Source organism: Pseudopodoces humilis, chromosome 5, assembly GCF_049639895.1.
Source record: "Pseudopodoces humilis isolate 2021_Gansu_Grassland_sample_001 chromosome 5, ASM4963989v1, whole genome shotgun sequence".
NCBI classification, from domain to species: Eukaryota; Metazoa; Chordata; class Aves; order Passeriformes; family Paridae; genus Pseudopodoces; species Pseudopodoces humilis.
The window spans coordinates 34,269,140-34,294,505 of NC_142204.1; the positions used below are offsets into that span (position 1 = coordinate 34,269,140).

The 25,366-nt window shown below is 35.8% G+C and overlaps 1 protein-coding gene across 6 annotated transcripts in view; it reads left to right on the plus strand.

The window, feature by feature from the left end:
- The window catches only part of PPFIA2 (PPFI scaffold protein A2), a 283,305-nt gene that overhangs the window by 159,389 nt on the left and 98,550 nt on the right, over positions 1-25,366 (plus strand). For 5 of the 6 annotated variants that reach the window (XM_088055061.1, XM_014248838.2, XM_088055057.1 and 2 more), the window contains 2 exons: positions 10,172-10,273; positions 20,193-20,357. The exons of the other annotated variant lie outside the window; for it this stretch is intronic. In XM_088055061.1, coding sequence (XP_087911187.1) covers positions 10,172-10,273; positions 20,193-20,357 — 267 coding nt within the window. The remainder of the gene's footprint in view (positions 1-10,171; positions 10,274-20,192; positions 20,358-25,366) is intronic. 6 annotated transcript variants of the gene reach the window in all.

The following is a 25,366-nucleotide window of genomic DNA, read 5'->3' on the forward strand; positions in this document are numbered from 1 at the left end:
TCAAACAGAAACAGGAGCTCTGCAGCACCTCAAAGGCAACTGGAGTTGTTTGAAGCATAACTTTTGTTTAGAGCACTAGACCTGGATCAGCAAATATGATTTAGTTTTCAAAGTGACGGTCACACTTCAAACAAGCCCAACTGTTTCTGAAGTAGGTGTGTGAAGATTAGGTAGAAAACCATCCTCTGACACAGTCTTGTAGTAAATATTTTAAATAGAACTTTAAAAAATAAATAAATCTCTATGTTCGTCAATTTCTAATTTTTCCTCTTTATGGAGAAACATGGATAGTGTTAGGTGGAGTCATGTAAATTATATGAAAAATCAACAAAACTTACTTGTAGTTCATACGTTGTGTAATGTTTATGTGAGGTGATCATACACCTACGTGGGTCGTCTGGCAAATCATGCAACAAAACTCATGGTTATGCATGCATTTGTCATCAGAACAGATAACTCGCTACTGCTTAGAAGTCATGGACTACATCCCAAATTTGGGATACTGCTTTTCTGGAAGTCATGCTATTCTCCTGCATTGCACAGAACTGTCGATGCCTGAAGGACTAAATAACAAAACATGGACAAAGGTGCATTGATTGCCTGGGCTCTGAGCAGAATCTGCCTCTGGACCACCTGCCTGTCCAGTGAGCAGCTAAAGAATGTATTGCTAACGAGGTTGTATTTTGATGTAAATGTCATATTTATTGAACATTATCACAGGAGTCCTGCAGAGCTCTTGATTAGCAGTATTTTTTCTTATGTGTTGAGCTACTGCTTTGTTATGATCTGGTTATTAAGAGATACCACTGCTCAAATTAAAGTGCTAACAAGATCATGTGCCAAAGTCAATGATTCAGATTTTATTAAACAATAAATGTGAGTGAGAGAGATAGAAACAGGAAGGGGGAAGGGGAGAGCCAAGAGAGAAACAACTGAAAAACCTCAAAGTGTTTTATATCAACTACCCTGTAGTCATAAAAAAAATAGATGCCAGTCTGAATGTTAACATAATTTTAAGATGTTTTATTATTCCTTTATTTCCAATAAAGACACAGGGGTTAATAAGATCTTTGTAGCCTATGCAATTTCTAGTGCAACAGAAGACACTATTCCTTAATTTGGTTTTCTTGGCATCTGTAACTACGTTGTATATTTTTCCTCAGGACAAAGTCTATGTCAGTAATTACCATTTCATCATATTTCCTGATGAGGAACATCTGTGACTAATTATCTTGTTTTCACCACTGAAGTTTTTAAATTTTATTGCAATATTATAAACAAAATGAAAGATTGTTGCTATTTTTTTTTGTTAGGATCTAGTATGATTAATATTCTGGAGGTTGGAAGTTTTTCAAAATAATAGAATTAAGCATGATTTCTCTTTCTTTAGCCTCATCTTTTTCTGTAGTTTTACACTGAGTAAATTCATGAAAAAAATGGAAACGGGAAAACATCAAAATTCTGGAAAAAAATTAAATAAATTTAAAGTGTTGTATTATTTTATGTTAATTATTTGGTATAAATTCTGAAAGAGTAAAAAAGTATGATTTTACTGTGGAAGGAAGGTTGGGTTCTGAGTCAGAACAGGGGACTTGTTGACCTATTAATAATAACCAAATGTGTGATCATGGATAAAATTTACCCAGAGACAATGCTGAGAAAGCAGAGAAGGAGACAAGTGTCAGGACAGTTACACAAAATGAGAGAGAAGAAAAGGTCATGCTGTATTTTGTCAAGTTTGCCTAGAAGAAAACAACAAGTTGCTCTGGGGAGAAGCAAATTGAAGCCAGGAAAATAAAGAGTTTGGAAAGTGAGTCAGGGATGCTAAAAAACAAGTAGACTAGGAATCTGGAATTGGCACCAAAAAAACCTGCACATTCCTTACCCAGGAATTTTACCCATGTCTTTTAATAGAAGACCTATTCTGTTTACAAGTAAGTATGTGTTACTTCTTATAGTCACCCTTCATATATCCTCTCTGTCAGGATTTATTTTAGGTTATTTCTTAGGGCCATGTACTGACCTCAATCTGCCTTACAATGAGGGTTGTATGTGTGCATTGATGTGCTGAAGCCATTGTACAGTCTGTAAAGCACTTCAATAATTTGCATATTGTCCAGGCTTGTTCTTTTTATAACTTTATGTTTATTTTAAATTTGTGAGGGGAAAAAAAAAAGAAGTAGGATGGCAAGCATAAAATCGGACTCTGTGCTGGCAGTGGGAGGTTGTAGTCTTGTATTTCAATGCAGCAATTTTTTGTGCTCGTGCTACTGCTCTGTGACCATTTTGCATCTTTAATAATTAAATATCTGTAAAAATATATAACTGATTAATCAGAATAAAATCAATCCCATTTTCCATAAAATTATTTTTTTTAATTAGTCATAGTCTGTCATTTTAGACCATATTTTGCTCTTTTCATTTCTTGATAGATGAAAAATTTTTCAACTGTGGAGGTGTAAATTGTCATTAGTTTTTATGCAGTGCAATATTTAATCTATCAAGGCATATTGGTATAAATCTCTTTGATGCTAAAAGACATCACTTGAAAATGATGATATGCTGTAGTCTGCAACGTAGCTATATCTGCAAATTATTTATGTACTTTTAGAAAAAGTGAATATGAATATCTGTAAAACAAAAGCATTCATTATTAAAAGGAAAAAAGTTGATGGTATAATTCCCTTTATTATATAGCTGACTCACTTCCATACTACAGTAGTGTGATTTAAGGAAAAAATCCCTACAGTCTCAACTAACGACACTTTCATCCCAGTTCTGGAAAGTGTGCTGCCATAATGTTTCACATGAGTAATACTTCTACAAAAAATTGTCCAGTGTGTATAGTAAAACATTCTGAATACACATTGTAAGCCAGTCTGCCGTTTCATCCTAATGTATATAAGATTATGAGCTTTTTAAGTAACATACCTGAATTACAAATTCAGCTTTATTATGTTTACAGATGTTTATATGAGTGATGTTTTATCCCATCCCTTTTCAGTACTAGTCTGGCAGATATTTAATTTTCTTACAGACCCTCTGTTCCTCAGTGTTCCCATCAGTCAGGAACAAGGCACTAAAGACACAATTAGTGTTATTTCAAAGTAACAGGGTGTGTTACTGTCATTCACTGTGATATCTGTTCCAAACCCGAATAATCTAGTTTACATGATCTGCAAGACAAGAGACCTTTAAATTTTCAATCTGCCTTTTTTTATAGGGAAAGAAAAAAGGCTTTAAGTTCATTGTTGTTCACAAATATGGGAAAATTACTCATTTTGTATAATTGAATTGGCTACATTGTAAGAAAAATATTTAAAAGTATTTAAAAACTATATTTTTATAATTATTAAAATATCTGCTTTTTTTAAGGGGTGGAGGCTGCCAAGTCCTTTGAAGTCTCAAGCTTTATAGCCTGATACTAAGGATTACAAGTAAATAACATTGAATTTTTGTCATCTACTATCTTGTGCTTGAGACAGTTCTTTAAGCTTTTGTCAACTCACGTCTCTTATCATAATCTGAAGAGTCTCACAGAACTCAGGAGATTCTAGATTAAAAAGGAAGAAAAATCTGTTGTTGATTCTATTATGCCTTTTCTGCCCTTTTTTCTTCTGTTTTATTGTTACTGTAAATGTGTTAACAGACCTATACCTGCTGGGTGGACATTGTTCTTCAGAAAGCATAAATTTTAGAGATCAGTCCACAATAGATAATACAGAGCACCAAATCTAAATTATTTAGATAGAGGAAGTGGGCAAATAAGAATAAGCCAACAGATTGGATACTTTATTTAGCAGTTTTCTATTAAAAAAAATTTAACTGTGAAGAAGCCAGGAATGCCAACTGGGCACTTTTTAGCTGGTGTCATGTAAAATTTACACTTTTACATGACAATTTTTCAAGCTAATTTGGGAAATGATGGGAAAGACATTTGTGTTTGGCTATGTGGTACTGATTAGAGTGTTATACATGGATCACTCTTTGTGGTTACATTAAAACCATATGAATTATATTCATATTATTATTGCCTTAGATTCAAGTGAAAACTACCATGGCATATTTGTGCTCATATCTTCTGTGTAGTGTCAGATTTCTTCCTGAAGTAATCCTGTGTGGGAAAATCACTGCCAGAAACTGATCCATTGCCATAATACTCATGTTGTTGTGGAGATTCTCTTTGACTTCAAAAATCTGGTGGAATTAATCTTTGTATGGCAAGTGTCAACTAGCAAAACTAGGCAGATTACATCATAAACCCTGACAGTGGTTTGTTCTTCCCATTATCTTTGAATTTCCCATTATCTAGAATGGCTGTCACATCAACTAACAGATGCATTTAAAGCTCCTTTCTGACTGAATTTTGAAATATAATTTTGAATACTGTGGTGCTCTTGTTCTAGAAAATCATGAAAGTAACATGATACAACTGGTGAATTTAGATGACTTTTCTATAAAATTCAGGTTACTTAGGTCACAAAGCTACACCAAAATATTTATATCCATATCCCTTCAATAAGTTTGAATTATCTTAATCAGATACATAAATTTTATCTAGCATAATCCTCAGTTCTCTATTATTTTGGGTTCTTTTCTAGAAGCAAGTTTTTAGGCCTTTCCTTTTTTTTTTTCTGTTTGCTCAAAAAAGCTCTTAATCTGGGAACACAGTCATCATAGTAATTTACTTATTCACAGTAGCAGGCCATTGCTTGGGATGATTTCTTCTACCCAGAAGGGGATGGCTGAATAAGTAAATATTTGCAAGACTTAGTTCAAAATCTGATGTAGATTCAACTATTTAAGGAAGGAATTCTTCTTGATGGAAAGCTATGTAACAGTTCTGCATTTGTCAGATTTTGTGTTCAGTGAATGTATTGGAATTATTGATTCTTACAGATGTTTACACAGGCTCTGAGCCTCTGAAATGTTTTTTCTTTCTTCCAAGAGCTGTGTGCTTCTGTGTGGGTAAATGGCTACACATTTCAAAACTTTAGTCACTGCCCACATTTCTGAAAAAGAAAAAAAAAATATGGTCTTAAGTCCACTGTGTTACTGAATGCCATGGTTTTCAGCCCAGTGGGAGATGGAACACCATAGAGCCACTCACTCAACCTCCCCTCTGTCATCACCCCGCCCTGGTGGTATGGAGAGGAGAATTGAAGCAAAATTTGTTTGTTGAACAAGTTTAGTTTAATAAAAACAGAACAGTTCTTAACAGTTTAATTAGTGAAAAAAAGTAAAATGCAATAATAATGGTGAATAAGAATAAGAATTGGAAAAAAACCAAACAAGTGATGCACAGTGCAGGTACTCAGAACACACTGACCAATGCCAGACTCCCCTTCCTGAACCCAGATCAGACACCCTTTCAGCAACTCCCCCCAGTTTACACACTGGGCATAACATTCTGGGGTGTCCCTTTGGTCACTTCAGGTCACCTGTCCCAGCTGTGCTCCTCCCCAGTTTCTTTGGTATACTTCCTCACTGGCAGAGCATGAGAAAAGGGAAAAAATGGGTCCTTCATTTAGGATTAACACAACTTAGCCAAAAATCAAAACATCAACGTGTTACCAACAGCATTCTCATTCCAAATCCCAAACACAGCACTGTGACAGCTCCTGGGAAGAAATTAACTCTGCCCTAGCTGAAACCAGGGCACTCAGTTCTCTCTCTTATATAACAGAAATCTTGTCGTCTTAGAATAATCAAATAGTGGTTGGAAAAGACTCTAAAGTCATTGAGTCCAATTGTTAACCCAACACTTCCAGGTCCACTCCTAAATCAAGTGCCACATTCACACGTTTTTTGAATGCTTCCAGCAATGTTGCTTCCACCAAGTGGAAGCTTAGCTTGTTTCCTAACATCCAGTCTATACCTCCCCTGGTGCAAATCTTCATCTTCCTTTGCCAATTAATGGAACTCTCAGGTTGACATAGCTTGTGTTGAATGTAAAATAGAAATTATAAACCCTTATCATTCTTTTTCCATGCAGAGATTAGTTCACTCACTCATTCCTGAAATGAGCTGTCGTTCAATGATGGAAAATCCAGAGGAGGAGATTTTAAAGCTGAATCTCCTCAGTATCTCCAAAACTGACTTTTATGTGTTTTTAACTTAGTTTTTTGTTATTACTATCACAAAATTTCTACTTTATTTCAGTATTTTTTGTGGGGATGATGAGAGGCTGTGTTTTTATTTCAGCTCAGTTTGGACTAGATCATATTCTGAGCATTTGAGCATCAGAGATATGAGATGCTATAATCTCAATGGCATACCCTCAATTTGGAGACTAGTTATGTATGTTTTATGCACATTTGGTCATAAAAAATAAATCTTGCAGGCCTTTCCTGGAAACAACAAACAATGAAAGAAGGATTTCTTGAGCCAGCACCCAGAAGCAGAAATTTAATGGTAAGAGAGCTGTAGTAGATGTAATTGTCCCCTGCCCAGTCCTGCTGCCCACACATCTGGCAGTGCTTCCAGCCTTCCTGTCCCAATGGCATCCCACTCTCTCAGGCACCCTCCAGCCTCTGCTCCAACTGTATTTCAGCTTCTTCACCAGGGGATTCCTTGAATTTTGTTTATTGGTAACTTCTAGTGGTCCCTTTAGTAGCTACAAATTTCTATTGAATTGGTTTTCAAGGCTTAATTTCATAGGCCAAGTGTTAAGAGGAAAAGATAAGCAGTAGTTAAGACAGGCTCTGAGATTATGTTTATTCAGATGGGGAAAACAATGCTCTTTCTCAGATTATTTATCTCGGAAAAAATTGCAACATCTTGATGTCACAGTATAGTATAAAACCAGTGCAATCAACTGAATGATTTTCATAGAGTTTTAATTCACTTAATTTCTTAATTAGCTTTACAGCCATGCAACTTCTATATGAGCTTTAAGAGTGCAGTTGTGCCTGTCAGTTCCCGTTAGTTATGCAACAGATATTACCTTCAGGGCTCCCAAAGTATGACTGACTGTCGTGGTCACTGACCATGCAAGATTTCTGCTGCAAACAGTAATTCCAGATGACAGTATTCCCTTGATCCCTGTATATATATATGAGGGAATTGCATGAGCAGAGGTCATTATCATCACATGTCATTTATTACATAACTGAGTGTTATGTTAAAACAAAAATATGCTCTGCTTAGCATAGAACCTTTGGGAAAAAAAATGTTTCCTGGAGCACTGATCACAGAGATATCTTGGATAAAAAGTTTAGTTTTAAAATAAGTTTTACATATAGTTTTGGAAGTATTATTTGGAAGTTGTGAGGTGTTACCCTAGTTATTAATTTATGAAAACAGATGTGACAGAAATAATAATTTATAAAGCTCTGAGGAAAACTCCATTTACTTTGAGACTTTCCCTGTAAAAGGCTTATGATGTAAACACAAGGAATAATGCCCTCTTTCTGTCATTTTTCAACTCGGAGAATTCCAAGCTCTTGATGAAAGAGCAGTCTCTAGTACTTCAGGTGAAGCTGGCCACTTGAGCTCTACACATATGAAGAGGTGACTGCTTGTTGTAAGTGTGTGCAGGTATGTCAAAAGCACAGAGAAATCTCAGAGAGCAGCAGCAGCAACTGAATAAATAATTAATAGGCTTCAAAGGATAATGTTGGCTATTCAAATAACAAAGACTAAAACACTGGACACAGGTAGCCCAGCTAAGGTAGATGCTAATAGATGTTTTGAGTATAAACTGAAGATATTGGGAGGTTGAAACAACATTACGTTAGGTATAGGGCTCACTGGGAGCAGAATTTTGAGAAATTATTTGCTTAAAAGCAAGGGAAAACTTGCTCTGATGACCAGAAGTTACCCTAAGAATAAACTCCATGCTGCTTAGCAAACTAGTAGGAGCATTGACCAAAGCAGTAGGGATTGTACTGGCTGTAGGCTTGCCTTGGCACAGCAAAGATGTGCAATTTGATAAACATTCATTTTTTTTTATTTGCAAGGAAAGCAGGAAATGCAGGTTACCAGACTGATTTGCCTTACTGTAGTTCAGAACTCAAACTGTAAGGCACCAGATGACATTTGTTGTCCTTTCCACCGCCTGTCACCCGTACGGATGCTTAAGCCTATGCCAAAATGTCTATTTTAATTCCAGCTGAAACAATACCAAGAAATGAGAAAACATAAACAGCAACAACATACTCCATAAATTACACTGAAAGTTTATTTTGTGAGACTCTAGTATTACAGACACTAATCCATGTGTATGTAACAAGGGCTCCACCCCGTAGGGCTGTAGACAAAAATGTGTAAAAATGTGTTTATGTGTGGTTTTGTGCTTCAAAATTCTGATTCAGTGTGAGTTGAGATCACTAGCTTTCTGTTTAGTCTGATTTTTTGTTCAGTATGTAACACAGAACCTTAAGGACAGGAGTTGCTTTTTTTTTAAATCTGAACAGAATAACACTGCTGGACTAGTAGTTTCTGAATCCTAGTTTAAGACCTATAGGCAGAAGTGTTAATGAAACTTTTGAAAAGCAAGGGAAGAGTATTACAATAAAAATTTCATTTTCAAACCTAGGCTAAGGGTTTCAACATACTGTGTAGCCTTATATGTACCTGACCACTAGGATGTAAAAAGCAAATACTGATTGGAAGGTAGGACACAAAACATCAATATATGGTTCATGTGATCAATAGCCAGTGTCTAAAACAAAATCCACTGAGGGTATCAGAACACCCTCTTTCTTACCATGCAATTTGCATGAAGGTCTGCTGCACTTCCAGTTCCAGCTGCTGAAAAATGAAAAATAAAGTACCCTTAGCTATATGTTTCCAGAATATCACTTGAAATTTATTTGAATAATTTCTAATATACAATACCATATACTGTTAACTATTTAAAAACTTGACTAAAATAGAATGGAACTAGGAATACCCACCAAAGTTCTGTTGAACACCTATTTAGTTCAGCTAAAAGCTGCTTTCCACAGCTTGAGGAGAAGCAGCAAACCAAGCCCTTTTGAGATCATCACAGCTTTTGACTTAAATAAGGAGATTGAGTCTCAGCTTCATCCTACTGGCTGAGAAGATAAACCACCTGGACATGTTTTTTTCTTGATCTGCTTTCTCTTGGAGTGCAGCTTAACTTCTTGCTTGTGAGCTGGTGGGCTCTTATGGCTGTTCCGGTCAAATTAAAATTAACCCAGTATTTAAAAATACGTACACATATTTGTTAAACAGCTGTTCAGGACAATTTTTTTCTCAAAACGTGATCACAAATCTGAAAGGCTTTTCATCTACCCTCCTGTGTTTGTGAGATACATAGCATCTTTTTTACTATAAAGGATAAAATTAACCACTACAGTTTAGTATATCTTACGTCTGTCAAAATAAACACATATGGAGTGAAACTTTTTCCTTATTGAAATTAATAACAACTCTACAACCGCCCTTTGTATAGACAAAAATTTATGTGTATTGTTGAAGAGCAGTGGTAAATTCAAAACATTTTAATAGAAGTTTTGAAAACTAAAAGTTTTTCAGAACACCTCTTAACTAATACACATGCATAAAACTTAATGTCAGGAGCAGCTTAAAATTCACTTTCATTTTATGTTGTTAATTCATAGGAAATTTATTCCAACTAAAAAATCTTGTTCTGAGTCATCACAGATGACTATTTCACTATAATGACTGAATACATTTTAATGGCTAACTTCAATATCAAGTAGAGTATTTTTTTCACAACTCATATATTACTTCTGTTAATTTGATATTAGGTAGATTTTGATTAGTGAATACCTTAACATTTTTCTCAAATGCCATATTGCAAACGCTGCCTTATGGAGTGGCAAGAATGCTCCTAAGTGGGTACGTTGAGTTGAACCTCCTTACGTGTGAAATGTGGTGTCTCTGTTGCTATGAAATTGGCCGGTTCTGTTCTTCTTCTGGTGTGGTTCTGATAGCTTATGTATGGGGGATGTTGCCATCATTTCAAATCTTCTTTTGTTTCTAAACTTAAATCAGTAGTTACCTTTTATTAGCTGTGTCTAGACTTTAAATGATTTTGGTAGATGCTGAAGTTTACATATGCTATTTTAGTTTGTGTTGATGATTTCTAGGTATTATTAAAATCCTCAAGAAGGCACATGGATTTGATTATCCTAGTGCTTACATCTTGAATAACTTCATATATAATTTTATTCTACAGGAATTTGCTGCACTGACAAAAGAATTAAATGCATGCAGGGAACAGCTGCTTGAAAAAGAGGAAGAGATTTCAGAACTAAAAGCTGAAAGAAACAACACAAGAGTAAGTATACAGCAGATCTTTTCTGCGTATCGTGTGTGTGTAAACTTACATATAAATCTAGATCTTAGTTTGTGTGAATCAGAGGACAAAATTCCAGCATTTTCACAAGTGAAGGAGATTCTAAGTAGCAGGACATATCTACCATGCTACAGTCCTGAAGGAAATGAGTGTGTTAACCAGATATATTGTGAACAATTGCAATCACAGGAGATGTAGTTTGTAACATGGTAAGGTCATTCAGTTTAAACATCTTTTAAAGCAAGGGTCTCATGCAGCCTTCCAAGCCCGAGTAGCCTGAACATATCCTCATCTCTTACCAAGGCAAAAGGCAGGGTTACATCAGATAACCAGTTTTGCATTGTGCCTTGGATTTGATCTGAATAAGGATGAGATGAAGGCTGCTGCACATACCTCATGCAGTCTGTTGTTTTGCCTACATGCAGCCTTGTGACCCTTGAAGTGAATGTCATTTGCCATACTCCTGAGTAGGGACAAGATTAAATCCTGAAATGTATCCTGTTGTGCTTCAATCAGAAGGTAGTGTTCTCTCTGGGAACAAGAATATATGATACAGCACCTTCTGAAGAGTCTCAAATAACGGACAGAATTGTTTTCAGAATAATTTGCATGTAAAAGTGTCTGGGAAAAGACAGAGTTGATCTAGAAACACAAGAGAGTAGCAGAGGAGACTCTATGGTGTTTGTGGAAAGGTGTGAGGAAAGAGCTAGAGTAGTCCCAGGTCAGGTGGGAGTCAGGCTGGTAGTGAACATACAAAAGAGATCTCAGAGGCTGAGCACCAAGGATGATTTCTCATATCAATATTACATTCTCTGTGATCTGTGTAACTTTTCCCATTATCCTATTCTTAATAAATTAATAGCAGTTTGGATACTCAGCTAACATCTCTTCTTTGTCAGCTAATTTGCATTTTTAAGCCAATCTGACAATATATATGCCAGAAGACCTGAGAGAGGGCCTTTCTCCCTGCTTTCTTCTTCCCATCTATAGCACCACTGAGTGCCATAGAGTTCAGAAATTCAAGGGAGGACAGATGAAACAGATGCCTACAAAGAGGCAAAGTTGACCCATGTATCTTTATACTTTCCTGGATGTTCAGGAGATGATCACATTTAGCACAAAGTTCTTAGAGGTGATGGGTTTGGAAAATCTCATGGGAGGTATAGGTGAGACCTACTTTTTCTCCCATTAATTAATTAATTAATTGATTTTGAGAAACATGTAGGAATTGCACTGCATTTTCCAGGTTTAGCAAAACATGTCAGCTGAAGAAAAGTCTTAAGACTTTCTGTAGCTGCTTAAATTATCAGTAACTCCTACATGTGTATTATTTTAGTATTTAATTAAAAAATGCTTTATCCATTTCACTCCAAAGTCCACTAAACACCAGCTTTAGTGTGTTAAAGCTGCAGTGCACCAATATCTAATGTGGGTCTGATATAAGCAGTGCAGACTAGCAAAAATTCCAAGACAGCCTACTAGCCAAAGATAGTCACTTGCCAAGGAACCATGAGAGAAAAGGCAGATGACTCAACTGCAAGTCATCTCCTAAGTCAGACTGATCTCTGTCACAGACAATTTCTCTGCCAAGCAAGAAGCTTAAAGATCATCCATTCTTGTGTTTCTTGTGCTACGCAAAAGAAAAATCAGTAAGAGGTTTTCCAGGAGAACTAGTATCAACAAATAAGAGTTACAGTGTTATAATCCTTGCAAGTCCTTGCAGTTAAAAGTAGTAAATGCTGACGGTGTATTTTCAAAATGAGGATGAAGCTAGAGATCAAAATGTTTAGGCTATGAAAAAATATAAGGAAAGCAGGAGATATTACAGTAAGCCAGGGAAAGACAGAGTCCAAATAATAATGGAGAAAGAGGAAAAAACTCAGAGACATGCCTTACCCTGACCTCTAGCATTTTCATTAATAAGTTATTACCCATCCATGTCATATTTGTATTCTTGCCTGGCTTTAAGCTGCCATATTACTACAATATATTCCAGAGCTGGCTGTAGTAGTCATGCTGTTTTCTGGAGTGACAGATAGGGAAAGATGAGCATTTTATATGCAAAGTTGTTGTTTTCTACACAGTCTCAATGATGTGATTTCCAGCAGTGTTCATTGGGAAGGCATTACCTATAAAGTGGCACTTTTACAAACTGAGATTTATGGTGTTATTAATGCAAAACAACATTAATATTTTGTAAGAAAAAACATTTGCTCCGAAACTTTTCAGTTAATTTAGCAAGGATTCTAATAAAATAATAATATTTAGGGGACCACTGATACACTTTCACAGTGAGAAAATTAAATTTATTTTCTCATATATATATAGTCTATCTAGTGCATCTTTTGTCCTCCCTCTAATGTTTACACTTAAGCCAGCCCTAGCTTAGTTCCTGACCCCCCAGGACACACTCATGCATAATCACGCATAGTGGAACTACTCATGACAACCACTTTGTCCCAAGTAGCACTCCCTGCTGATTTTAAATGAAGATGCTCAGCTCCGAATTGCAGCTCCTGAATTTTTTAATCCAACCTTTTATCTCCTTAGGGTAACAGCAAAAAAGATATTGTTTGATTTTGTCCTGCTACTGAATATCAGCAGAAAGGAATGAAAGGGGCAATTCTGTCAGGTCCTGAGTACACACCAGCCTTCCAGGTCCCTTTTACACTTTCAGTTAGCCTGACTGGCAGTATTTTATTTACTCTAGACCCACACTTATGTCCATCTTTCTTTTCTGGCAACAGCCTCACAGTTTTTCCTCATCACGTAAACACAAAACTGATTTCACATCCTGATTTTCCATTCTATGCCAAGCTGTAGTAGTAGACCTTGATGGTAACATATATTAGAGAGAGACATCATGATGGAATTACATTTTTTGGGACACATACACTTCAGATCTCAGCCAAAATAAGAAATTAAACCTTACCCCAATATGTAATCAAGTTTCTACTCAATCCTTCTAGAAGCATTCTTAGGCATTTGCTATTGAATGTATATTTTTCCTGCCTATGATAAACTTTTTCTAACATATTAGCAGAAATATTTTCATTTTAAGAACATAGTTGGCAACTCAATCTATCAACACACAAGGCAAAATAGAAAATGTGGGAATGCTGATTGTGTGGCATTGCTGACAGGAAGACAAGTTCTCTCTGGAAGACCATTGTATGGGACTTTGAAAACAGATACAAAAATATCTTAATAGAAACTCTTACAGTTACTTCTCTGGATATTCTCTAGATAGAAGGATCACCCGCAGCATGTAGAAAGATAGCATCTTTTCTGAAGCTGGAAGATAAGTCAGTGTGATCTAGCAGGTTATTTAATGGAAATTATAAAATAACACTACTTTGGCTGTTTAAATGAAAACAATTTTTTTTTCTCAGTCTGTATTATTTAAAAGAATACATATGATTAACTTATTAGATCAGAATATTATTATGAGGAAACTTGGGGGTTGGTTTGGTAGCTGAAAAAAATACGTTGCTGTACTTCTGTGGATTAATCTGATTGTGAATTTTCCCCTACAACAAAAAAGGACCAGACACATACATGTGCTTTCTGAATAAAGTATAAATTTCTTACTCAAATTGGTCTGAACCATTTTAGTTCTAACAGTTTAGAAACAAAAAAATTGTACCTGTGTTCATAAATGAAAGAGCAATAATGAAGACAGCGTCATTAATTCTCTTTTGCTTAATGCCTTAGGAGATGAAGCTCTTATTAAAGTGAACAAGGCTGAGTTATATCTAATTTTATTCATATTTTATTGTCTCCATTCCTTATTGAATGGCTTATGAAACATCTTCAATTATGCACTGCAGTCCCATCATACCTATAGATCAGAACTTAACCCTGTATTTTACGATTCAAATTCCCTTCTACTGTGTTGGGAAACTATGAATATATTTCAAATTATGGTTTTACCTATTTTAGCTCATTTTTTCATAGGTCTTTTTAAGTAAATCAATTTCATAGGTGCTGAATATTAATCAGGTATTGTATTTCTTTTTTAAACATGAGGAGTTCTTACAGTCTAACAGGAAAATAAGTATATCTATCTTCTAGAGTTCTGCAAATTGCAAAATATTAATTCAATAATTAAGTAACAGTATATATCATTGCCTCAATATTATTAACTATCTTGTAGATTCACGTGTTCTCTTCTTTCAAAAAAAAGAACTTCTGTCAGAAAGTAGTGTAACAACAGATAGTAAATGTAACATATAGTTATTCAATCACTATGTTTTTATATAACTATGTATTTTTAGGTAATCTGTGTAGTGTAATAGTTATTCTATTTCTATTCATTATTCTTACAATACCCCTATTCTTCCTTTTACTTTGTACCATTATCCAATTGTTACATTTCCTTTCACACCTTTGTTTCACATACGTGTGATTTCTTTAAGGTTTTAAGTTGCTTGCATTTTGGTTTCTGTACAGAAGGACAGACATTGGACACACTGCAGTAGTTGGGCTGTAACTTCCTTTTTTCAGAGAAAGATTTTCACTTTTAGCTTACCAGTGTAGCTGTTGGAGGTCACACCACCTGACCACAGGTGAAAAGTGGTTTCCATCACTGTGGAACAATGCTGAAGAAAATCACTGATTTTGTTACTAATTCTAGAGGTAGTCTTCAACCTCATGTCTGCTTATTTTACTTATCTTCTCTGCTCATACCAGAGATGGAGATTCACTGAACAATGTGAATTCTAAATATAGACTGAAAGAAAATTCAGTTTTTCCTCTGCTGGTGAGAAATTCTAAGCTAAACCTCAAAAGATAATTGTCTTCTTAGTGGGTTACCTCATTCCTCTAAGGAATAACTTAAGCTAAGTCTGTCTCATTTCACTAAAAGTCTTTTCTTTAATTTTTTTCCCCTGTATTTTATTATTTATGACTCTCCTTTTCTCTCCATTACCATCTGCTGAGTCTTTAATTTCTCCATTTATTATTCTGCTGTGAACTTTTTCTACAAATAAGTTTTTAAAAAATAATGAAAGTTAAGATAAAATATTTTATATTGATTAAAATCCAGGTCCTGTAATTGCAAACTCTGCTGAGTCACACTAGTTTTGTTTTACTGAGCCATCATTCCATAAAATGATTATTTTAACTTCTTTCATTTTATATATGTAGATCAGTGTCCATAGAGTCATGGTGGTAGAGTGTAGTAGAGCAGAGTAGGTGATAATCCACACTGAGGTAGTTTATACCATTAAATCTAACCATGCATTTCTGTTTCACAGAAATCAATCACTTCCATAAGTGCTTTGTAAGTGATTTGAGAAATACAGGAAGCTGGGTATATTCTTAAATTTTTCACCTTTCATTTTCATTTCATTCTAATTAACACTTTAAAGATGCTACATTCATTCAAAAAATATGCACTAGAGCACTTTTCAGTCTTTAAATTATTATTTTTTATATATTTTTTTATGCTTATAAAAAGTCCAGAGTTCCAGAAACAATCCTATTTACATAAAATACAATTATCAGCACGGCATCATGAGCATCATAAAATTTGTCCAGCATAAAACTCACTTGTCAGATTATTTCATAATTCATTGTCAAGCTTATGCTTTCCAGTAGGGAAAGCACAGCAATGATGCGTGGGTGATTCTGTCCTACCTGCTGCTGTTGATCTTCATCTTCTTTTCTTTGCAAGCTGCCTGTCCCTCTGAGTGCTTGACAACTGTTACAGCTTGACAGTGTGAGGGAGCAGAAAATGCTCAGCAGCCCATGATCACTATTAATGCCAGAGTTTAATTGCAACTTACTGAAATCCCTAAAGCTGTTTGTAACCATTCTTTTGTAGTTTAAATGAATTACCATTATTGTTGCAACATTATTTCAACGTGAAAACTTGTGATGTTCTCACAGCTATTTGGAATATTAATTCTTGAACTACACATGTGGAGGAAAGTCCTCAGCATGCCCAGAAGTTATTGTGATTTCCCTCAGATGTTAAACATTGGTTGGACACGCCATCATCTTCAATGTCACTCATCTATGTTTATATTCCCTTCCCTCATCATTGTAGCCCTGAGACACTTCATAATTCTGTCAGTGTTGTTGACATTTTCACTTCCATGGGAAGCAGGGAAGATCTATTACCCCTTTTTTTTAATATAATTGTAACTGGGGAAAAGTTGAATAAAACAGCAGCTATTGTTACAAGTCCAAAGTAGGGCAACAAAGCTGTGAAGAGTCTGAAGCACAAGTCTTAAAAGGAGCAGCTGAGGGGCCTGGGGATGTTTAGCCTGGAGAAAAGGTGGCTCAGAGGAGACCCTGTCACTCTCTACAAATGTAAGTCAGGTGTGGGATCAGTCCCTTCTCCCAGGTAACAAGTGAGGAAATGGTCTTAAGTTATACCAGGGGAAGTTTAGGCTGGGCATCATGGACAATTTCTTCACCAAGAAGATTATTTTCATAATTGGATACAGCATTAGAACAGGCTGCCCAGGGAAACAGTAGGGTTGCCATCCCTGGAGGTATTTAAAAGATGTGTAGATGCGGCGCTTGGGCACTTTGTTTAGTGGAGGACGTAGTAGTGCTGGGTTAATGCCTGGACTTGATGATCTTAGAGTTTTTTTCCAGCCTAAACAATTCTATTATTCTGTGAACCCAGCATTTCATCAGAGCAGGGGGCAAGGATTTGCTCTTTGTTCTCAGTCACAATCAGATGTGTTATCCCTTAGGTTTTTTCCCTTTCAGCAGAACTGGGAGTGATGTTTCACTAAGAAACCTGGTTAATAGTATTCCCTTCTCAGCTGGTTTTGCTGTTAGCAGTGCTAACAGAAGTTGTGAAGAAATAGATGTTATTTTTGTTGAAAAGCAAAAATAAGACATTTTTACAAAAGAAAAACCTATGTTAGCAAGCCTTCTTGAACGTTCCTAGAGCTGATGGTAAGGAAAATTCCGTGATCAGAGGTAGTTTCCAAAAGAATAAGTGACGCAAATGCTTGAGTAAATATGAACAGAAAGAAAAAGTATGAAATGTTCACAAGCACTGTTTTAGTTCTCCATGGGTCTTTTGACACAGCTGTGAGAATCTGTTTACAGTAAAATAGGCAACACAGAATTTTACACTTGATTTATGCAGCAACTATGAAATGTATGCAGACATTGGAATATGTCTTTTTCTCCTTTGAAATTGCTCTAAGCTAAAAACAAACTTAGTTTTGTGTATCTTAAATGCGTGATTGTCAGTGGTTTAGTAATATGTATTAGGCGTGTTTCTAACATGGCAGTAACATAACCTAAATATGTATCTGTAGCTAATCTGCAAAAGCCTAGAGTGCTGTACTGTTCATCTCAACTAGCAAACTCCTCCACAATCACCCCATTAGAGCTTCTGAGTTCCCACTAGTCTGCTCGCTTCTTATACTTGAAAACCTTGTTTAACTTGTTTTGTCTCTTCATCATTCTCTTTGATCTCTGTTCTGCCTTTGCTTAGCAAATTTCTTGTCTTCTGTCCATGCTGGCTTCACATGCCCTTTTGGGATTATCTGTCTGCCCCAGCTCAAAATGAGCTGGATGTGTGCTAGGAGGTTTTTGTGTATTCCTTATTTGTCTCTCTGCTATAGGTTATGTGTCATTTCTTCTGTCATTAATATTTTTCCATGTCAAAATTTCCATGTCACCATAACTTTTTTCCTCTCTTAAACCAGATTTTCCTATTTTCCTGTCCAACTAAGTCTTGCAGGCAGGCTCTCAGAAGTCTCTGATTATCACAGCATTTGTCTGGGAGATAAGTCATTTAGGGTAGTAGGACACCAAATATCATAAATTTGCTCAGAGTTGGGCTGAAAAAAAGGTTGCCAAGGTTTTGCTACTCTGGGCTGGTTTAGTGGGTGTCAGTTTGAGCATTAGACAACTACAGACCTGTGGAAGGAATGGCCATATTAAAAACTCAACTGTGGGCCAATGTCTTCCCTTTTTTCCCAATTTCTTCAGATATCTGTAGCCTTTTGGCTGGATTTAGAATGATCAAGACATAGCTGTGATGCACTGAAAAATTTCTGCATAAAGAGAACCAATCGGGATGAGCCAGGCTCTAATGGAATCAGCCAGGAGTTGGGAATGACCGTGGGGAAATCTAAGTGCACAGCATGGATTAGAGTCAGATTCTGGCTACCCCAGGGCTATGGAGCTGGGCAGAGTTAGGCTGCACAGAGAAGGAAATGTTGCACCCTCACAGACTCTTTCAAGAGACACAGCAGACAGTTGAAGAATTAGAAATCAGCTATTGACTTTCCTCCAGCTCTCTCCCAGATAACGTAGATGGCCTAGAAAAAACATGGTGATACAAGAATTTAGACCAAAATTCAGCAATTCAGTTCTATTTATAATAGCAATTAATTGTTTATTTAATTACTACTATGAACAAAAATACTCTGTAAGTATTTGGAAAAGTTCTAATCTCATTTAATTTTGCAACTTCCCACAGCCCCATATTGAATTCTTGATGGCTCTATCTTAAAGAGGTCTTTTCAAATTTGCTGCTTTTGTCTGCCTCAAATAATTAAAAATCCACCTATATCTGCCATTAGCCCTTCAGGAATGAGAAAGCTTGTGAATTTCTTGTTCATTTGTTTTTGATAAATACAGGCCATGACTTGGATTCAGAAATGATAGGGAGACCCTCCTTTCTTGAACTGCAGGGAGTCTTTCTAAGTCTCATTGTATTAACATTGTTCACATAGTCATTCACAATTCGTGAAGAATAAAGTTATTGTAACACAATAACCAGCTGCAAATCCAGACATAAGAACCATGCTTGAAGCAAAGATGACACCAAATCATAATCATTCTTATTCTGACTTAATATCAATATACATCTCTAATGTAATTGCCCTCTGCTTTTGCTCTTCTATGTCTAGTAATTAGTGTAAGAATAGAAACTATTATGTAACTGAGAATAACTGTGGATTAAAGATAAATACATATATTTACTAATAGTAGCTATATTAAGAGCCACATCAAAGGAGAAATATTAAACAATTGTCCAAGTAACGTTCAGATTTCCAGTTCAATGACTTAGATATAATTGTTTGTTTCAATTACAATACATTTAACATGCATTCTGATTCATGAATTTAGCTACCTTGATTTAACCTTACAGCTAACCAAGTCTCTTTAATGCTCAGGCACTAAAAACAGCAATGGTAGCCCTGTGAAAGTATGGGTAAATGAGGAATTTTCTATACAACATCAACATACCATTTTAATTTTTCCTTTAACCTCAGAGTAATGATGAAAAATAAATATAATACGTTTTTTAATATGTTATTTATGGTCTATTTTACAGATGTTTATGGACCTCTCTGGTATTTGTGGTGTTTTTAATACAACAGAGGAAATTAATATTTTAAAGCATGTGCTAGTGACGAGCACCATTAGCTGGGGCAGTTCTAATGAATAGTCTTAAAAATCTAATAAAATATACTGTTCACTCCTACATATTGTGTTAAGTTGCTTTCAAGATAAATCGAAAATATATTACAGTTAGGCTGAATTAATTGTAAACTTGTTTAATATTTTTGCATGATTCTTTAGACTGTCTTTGTTTATTTGGCTGCCAATACTTGTCAGTTACTATCACAAATGATATGCAAATATGTAATTAATTTAAACAGTGACCCTATGCTTAATGATTTGTTGTTTTTGCTTTTCATAGCAGAGTGTTAAGTCAAATCATGAGTAGATTTTCTATTTTTCCATTTATTCCATCTGGTTTAGAAACATGAAATATTTCTAATAGTTCCAGCAATCTCTTCTGCCATGAGGTTTCCAAGAAAATTGCTGTTTGTTATCATGCACTTTGTAGTTAGGATTTATGTGGCATTTAGGGGTGCAGAAATTAATAACTTTATTTCAAATCCAATAGCTGTTACTGGAGCATTTGGAGTGCCTTGTCTCGAGACACGAAAGGTCCCTGAGGATGACAGTGGTGAAACGACAAGCACAGTCTCCCTCAGGAGTTTCCAGTGAAGTTGAGGTCCTCAAAGCTCTGAAATCTTTGTTTGAGCACCACAAGGCTTTGGATGAAAAGGTACAGTATGGAAAAAAAGCTTGCTAAATATACTCTTTAACTTGCCTAATTGTGCTTTGTGATGCAGCAGAGCAAGAGTATTGTTTATTTACTCCTTGGAATGAAGGCTGTACTTAGAGCATTTACAGGTGTCCAGAGAAATCTGGATGGTAAGCATGTATGGCCAATAGCTGTAATGCACTCAGAGTCACTTCAGCTATCTTTTATAGACAATAGAAATTACTTCTCAAAATAAGCAAATCTCATCCCTACCAGACATGCTTTTCCTATTTAGCACTAAATAAAGATGATCCTGTAGAATTTATTAGGTGTAAAATGTGATTTTAAGTTATGGTCATGAAAATGCAGGTATGCCTCAAATTTTAAAAACACACAGAGAGGAAGAATGAGTTCTTCCTAACTACATAAGGGAACTTGGCTCTTAGGTATTTTTAGGAGAAAAACCTCCTTAATTTCAGAGATTTTTTTAGCCTTTGCTACACAAGAAATGCATTCCCTTTACAAGGAACATAACCTAAAGTAAGTAGTACATTCTTGATTATCAGTGGTGAGGAAGGGTCTGCAGAATCAAGGTAAAAAACGCTGATAACTGCATCCAGTCGTGCTAATGATGAGGGTCCTTACATTGCATTCCTCATCTATCCTGTGCTGGAAAGACTATATTCAAAGTGAATGAAACTTTGTTCAACTATGAATTATCACCTTGAGTATTGTGTACATGAATTCGGAAATCCAGTTCAAGTCTAGAAACAACATGCTCGGAAGGTGACTTATAGGAATTAGTAAGTGCCTCAAAACTACACATGCAGGGAGCACGTGAGAAACAAGGCTCATGAGCAAAGAACCTCATTCCTTATGGGGTCTGTTTTGGCTGATTTGCTCATTGCTGCTTCTCTGTTTGAGATGGTTGGGTAAGCAGGGATGACATTGTGCAGCACAGCCTCCGAAACCATTGACTCCACAGATGAGCTGGATTGTACAGAACCAATTTAATGGTATCACAGGAGCAAATTTAACTTCCAGAAATAGACTCAGAAAGTTGACTTTACTTAATGAACTGAGGTAGCTGAAGATATATAGCAATATATATATCATTGGTAATGAAAGGATGAGACTCTGTGGGTTATGAGTCATTCTAGGTTAGCTATCATGTTCAAATTCAAATAAATTAAGGGAACTTAGACTAAATAAAAACATATTATGTGTTTAGGTATATTTTGGGTTATGTGTTCTACTCAGATATCATGAAAGCATCTTCAAAGAAAATCTAGAAGAGGAAATATAATGACTTCTAGCCACTGTAATAAGATTTTAAATGTCATTAAGAATTTAAAAATTCTGTATTATTACAAAGATCTTTTGAAGATTGATGGGATTTATACGCTGAGCTTTGATCTTTTAGCCAGCACTTTAAATATCAATAAAACTAGGGTAGATAGCTCTGCAGCTTTTATACTTTTTGACATTGTGTTGGATAAGTATGAGAAATAGTAAGAACTAAACTTGAAATCGATTCTGATTATTCAACAGCTGTGTACCTCTTACACATTTTCTTTTGTGAATGCTTTACTGTTTTGGTATTATGCAGTTTATTTTACATCCCATTTTGAAAACTATTGTATGGAATTATATTGAAGCTACATGTAATATTTTGACTTGAATTATTGAAAAATTTGGCTTACATTGTCAAAAGAAAATTCTATTCTTATTTTAAATGAAATAGGTTAAAATCAGTATTCAGCACATTAAAATTTTTTGGAATGACACAGATAGACATCTTATGTATCTAACTGATTCCTGTCCCAGTGGTAATGACAATTATCAGGTTAGAAAAGTCAACCATCTGCAATCATATTAACAGAAGATTCGTTCCATTATAAAACAAGCTTTGAAATCAGTCAAAATTACTTTTCCAACATGCTGTTTATGTTTGCATTGAACCTTTTTTATTTTGATGCAATAAATCATATTTTTGCTATAAAGTATTCTGAGATAAGTCCAGTAAACAGTTTAATAAATTATTTTAAAATAATTTGTTATAAGCCCAGACCACATTATTTTAAAGTACAAATCCTATATAAAAATTTCTGTTTTTGTTACAGTGTCTCTGGAAAGATTGGATCAAAGTTGTTGCAGATATCACCCAGATACTTGATAATATAATGCTTTCACAAATTGTCAGCATTATGGTGATTTTTATTTAAAAATAATGAAAGTAAAAAAGACTGCATGCACCCAAATGTGCTAAAATTTTTTTTATGGCATGTGAGTCATATGTTCTGCATGGTGACAGAAAAGTTATGTAAGTTAGATTTGTTTCAGACCCTTCAGAAATAAGATATCAATCCGCCTATAAAAATGCATTGAAGCTTTTCAGTGACGAGTAGAACAATGTGGGTTGGAGCTCCTCAGAGACATCTGGGTCAACCTCCTGCTCAAAGCAGGGCCAACTGTTTCAGGTTGCTTAAGGTCCTGTCCAATAACTTCTGAGTAATTTCTAGGCAGAAAACCTCTTCTGGTGTTTCACCACCCTCACTGTAGTTTTTTCCTGTAATACCTATCTGGAGTTTCTGTTGTTGAGTGTTGCACTGGTTCCCTCTTGTCCTCTTGCAGCAAGGTCTTCCCTTCCTGCATCTGCAAGAAGAATCTAGCTGTGTTTCCTCCACATCTTCTGGTTAGCTGCTTGTAGACAGCAATTAGATCTCCCAGGAACATTTCCTCCTTCACTTTGACCAGACCCAGCTCTCTCAGCCTGTCTTGTATACTGTGCACTCCAGCCCGCAGCCAACTTGCTGGGCCTTCATAGAAATCTGCCAATGTCTTTCTTCTGCCAGGAAGCTCAAAACCAAATGCAGCCTCAAAAGTCTGGAGATAAATAATAATTTCCTCCAACCCACGGGCCAAACTGTGTGCTGCCCTTTTTCACCTCTAGGTCTTTTCTGCAAAACTGCTTTCTCTTCCCAAAGCCTGTCTCATTCCCTAGGGCTGTGCATTTTGTGGCAATGGGATGCCACACAGACATTGTGTCGCTAATCACAAACCTCTGAACCTTGCAGTCCAGTCCATTTTTGATGCACCATGGAATCTGTTTCACCAATTTACATCTCACCAGTTTCTCTAGGTATAAATGGAAGATCTTGCAGAAAATCTCAGTAAAGACAAAGAGCATTCACTGTTCTCCCCTCACCCATGGAACCAGTCCTCTCATTATGCAAGGCAGTAAGATTGGCCAGATATCATTTGATTTTGACAAGACCATACTGGCTCTCCCGAATCACCATCTTAGCCTTTATGTGCCTGAAAATGCTTCCTGGAAGATTTTCTCTATAACGTTCCCTACACTGTCCAGCTTGTACTTTCCTGGATCTTCCCAGAATAACTCCTGTATTTCATGAAGGAGGACAAAACTTTTGTGAGTTTTCCACTCATCAGGAATCTCCCTGACTTCTGGTACTTTCAAAGTAGAAAAAGGTCTTCTTATGACAAACTAATCAAGTCTCTTGGCATCCATGGATGGAGTCAATGGAGTTTGACCTATGTATGTCTTGTTTGCCTATATTGTGGGTAATGCTTCCCCCACACAGACTGCTGCTGTGCGCAGGGGAGGCCTGCAGGCAGAGTCTCACAGTAAACCTGAGTCAAAAAAACACGATTTATGATACACTGATGTCACAGCAAAATAAACAGTGCCCCAGCAGAAAGTGCACACAAAGCTGAAGTACGTTAATGGATAAAGAGTAATAAAAACTGTCAGAAGTGCACTGGAAATGTATCATGATCCTTTGCAAATGAGTAATGCAAATTTTTTAATTTTTTCTTCACAAAAAATGTTGACTGAAACTAATAATGTGGATGTTACATTCTTGGAAAAGCATAACATAATATTTTCATGAGAAGTTTTGCCCTTTAAACTTACAAAAATATGAAGAAAATCTTAAAATTCTTCCTGAATGCAAATTTTTTTTCATGTTTTCACTTCCTACACTAAAACAACTTGATGTGTTGTAACAAGCTCTGCCACAAAACCTGACTGATCATGAAAGGATTGCTACATGCACAGTACAAGAACTACAAAACCATCCTCATTGCTATAAGAAAATGCAATGAAACCTCCTAACAGATTGGAAAGTGAAAAATAAAATGTATCAATTTCTCGGCGGGCCTGCTTAAGTATAAAAAGAATCAGGAGTGAGTGATACCTTATTTCAGTCTGTTGACTTTCTATTGCGTGAAGTCTGGGCTTTGCCTTTACCTTTTGTCCAAAAGATAGATCACCACAGAGAGATCACAGCTGTGATCGCATTATTCTGAGAAAATATGGCTGTCATTGCAGTTTTTTCAGTCTGACAGCTCCTTCATCATCCCTCTCGTTATCCACATGACACAATCCTGGAGAATGAAAGCTTGTCACGAGCTTCCCATGTGAGAGAGCCTGTTTGGCTGAGCCCAGTAGGTACCTTCTAGTAAGTAGGAAATGGTAAGAGTATGCTTTTAGTCTTACCCCATTGTCTGTACGAGACCTCAGTAGAGCCAAACAAAAGTCTTCACAGACTGTTTTAATGTATTTTACGAGAATTTTTGCTTTAGGGCCTGGGGATAATGACAGAGTTCATTTAGTTTAGAAATGTTTACCATTATATGTGTCCCTCAGAAAAATCTCATTGTGTCTCCTTGGGTAAGTTGTGCCACAGCAAATGAAATTGATACCACACTAACTGCATTTATTATTATTATTATTATTATTATTATTATTATTATTATTATTATTTAGAAAATTAATTTGAGAGAAGTTATACATTTGCAAAAAATTTTGTATATCTAACTATGCTAACATTTTTAGAAATAAAAAACCAAAGCAAATGGGCAGTTCTGCTATCAATTTTAAATTTTCATCATGTGAGAAGTTAAATTCAGTGACTATTTTACCTAAGTGTAAGTTTAGGTTATTTGTCACAAACAACAACCATTGTTTAAAAAATGTGAAGTTTGAAACACCAGAATTAGGAGTG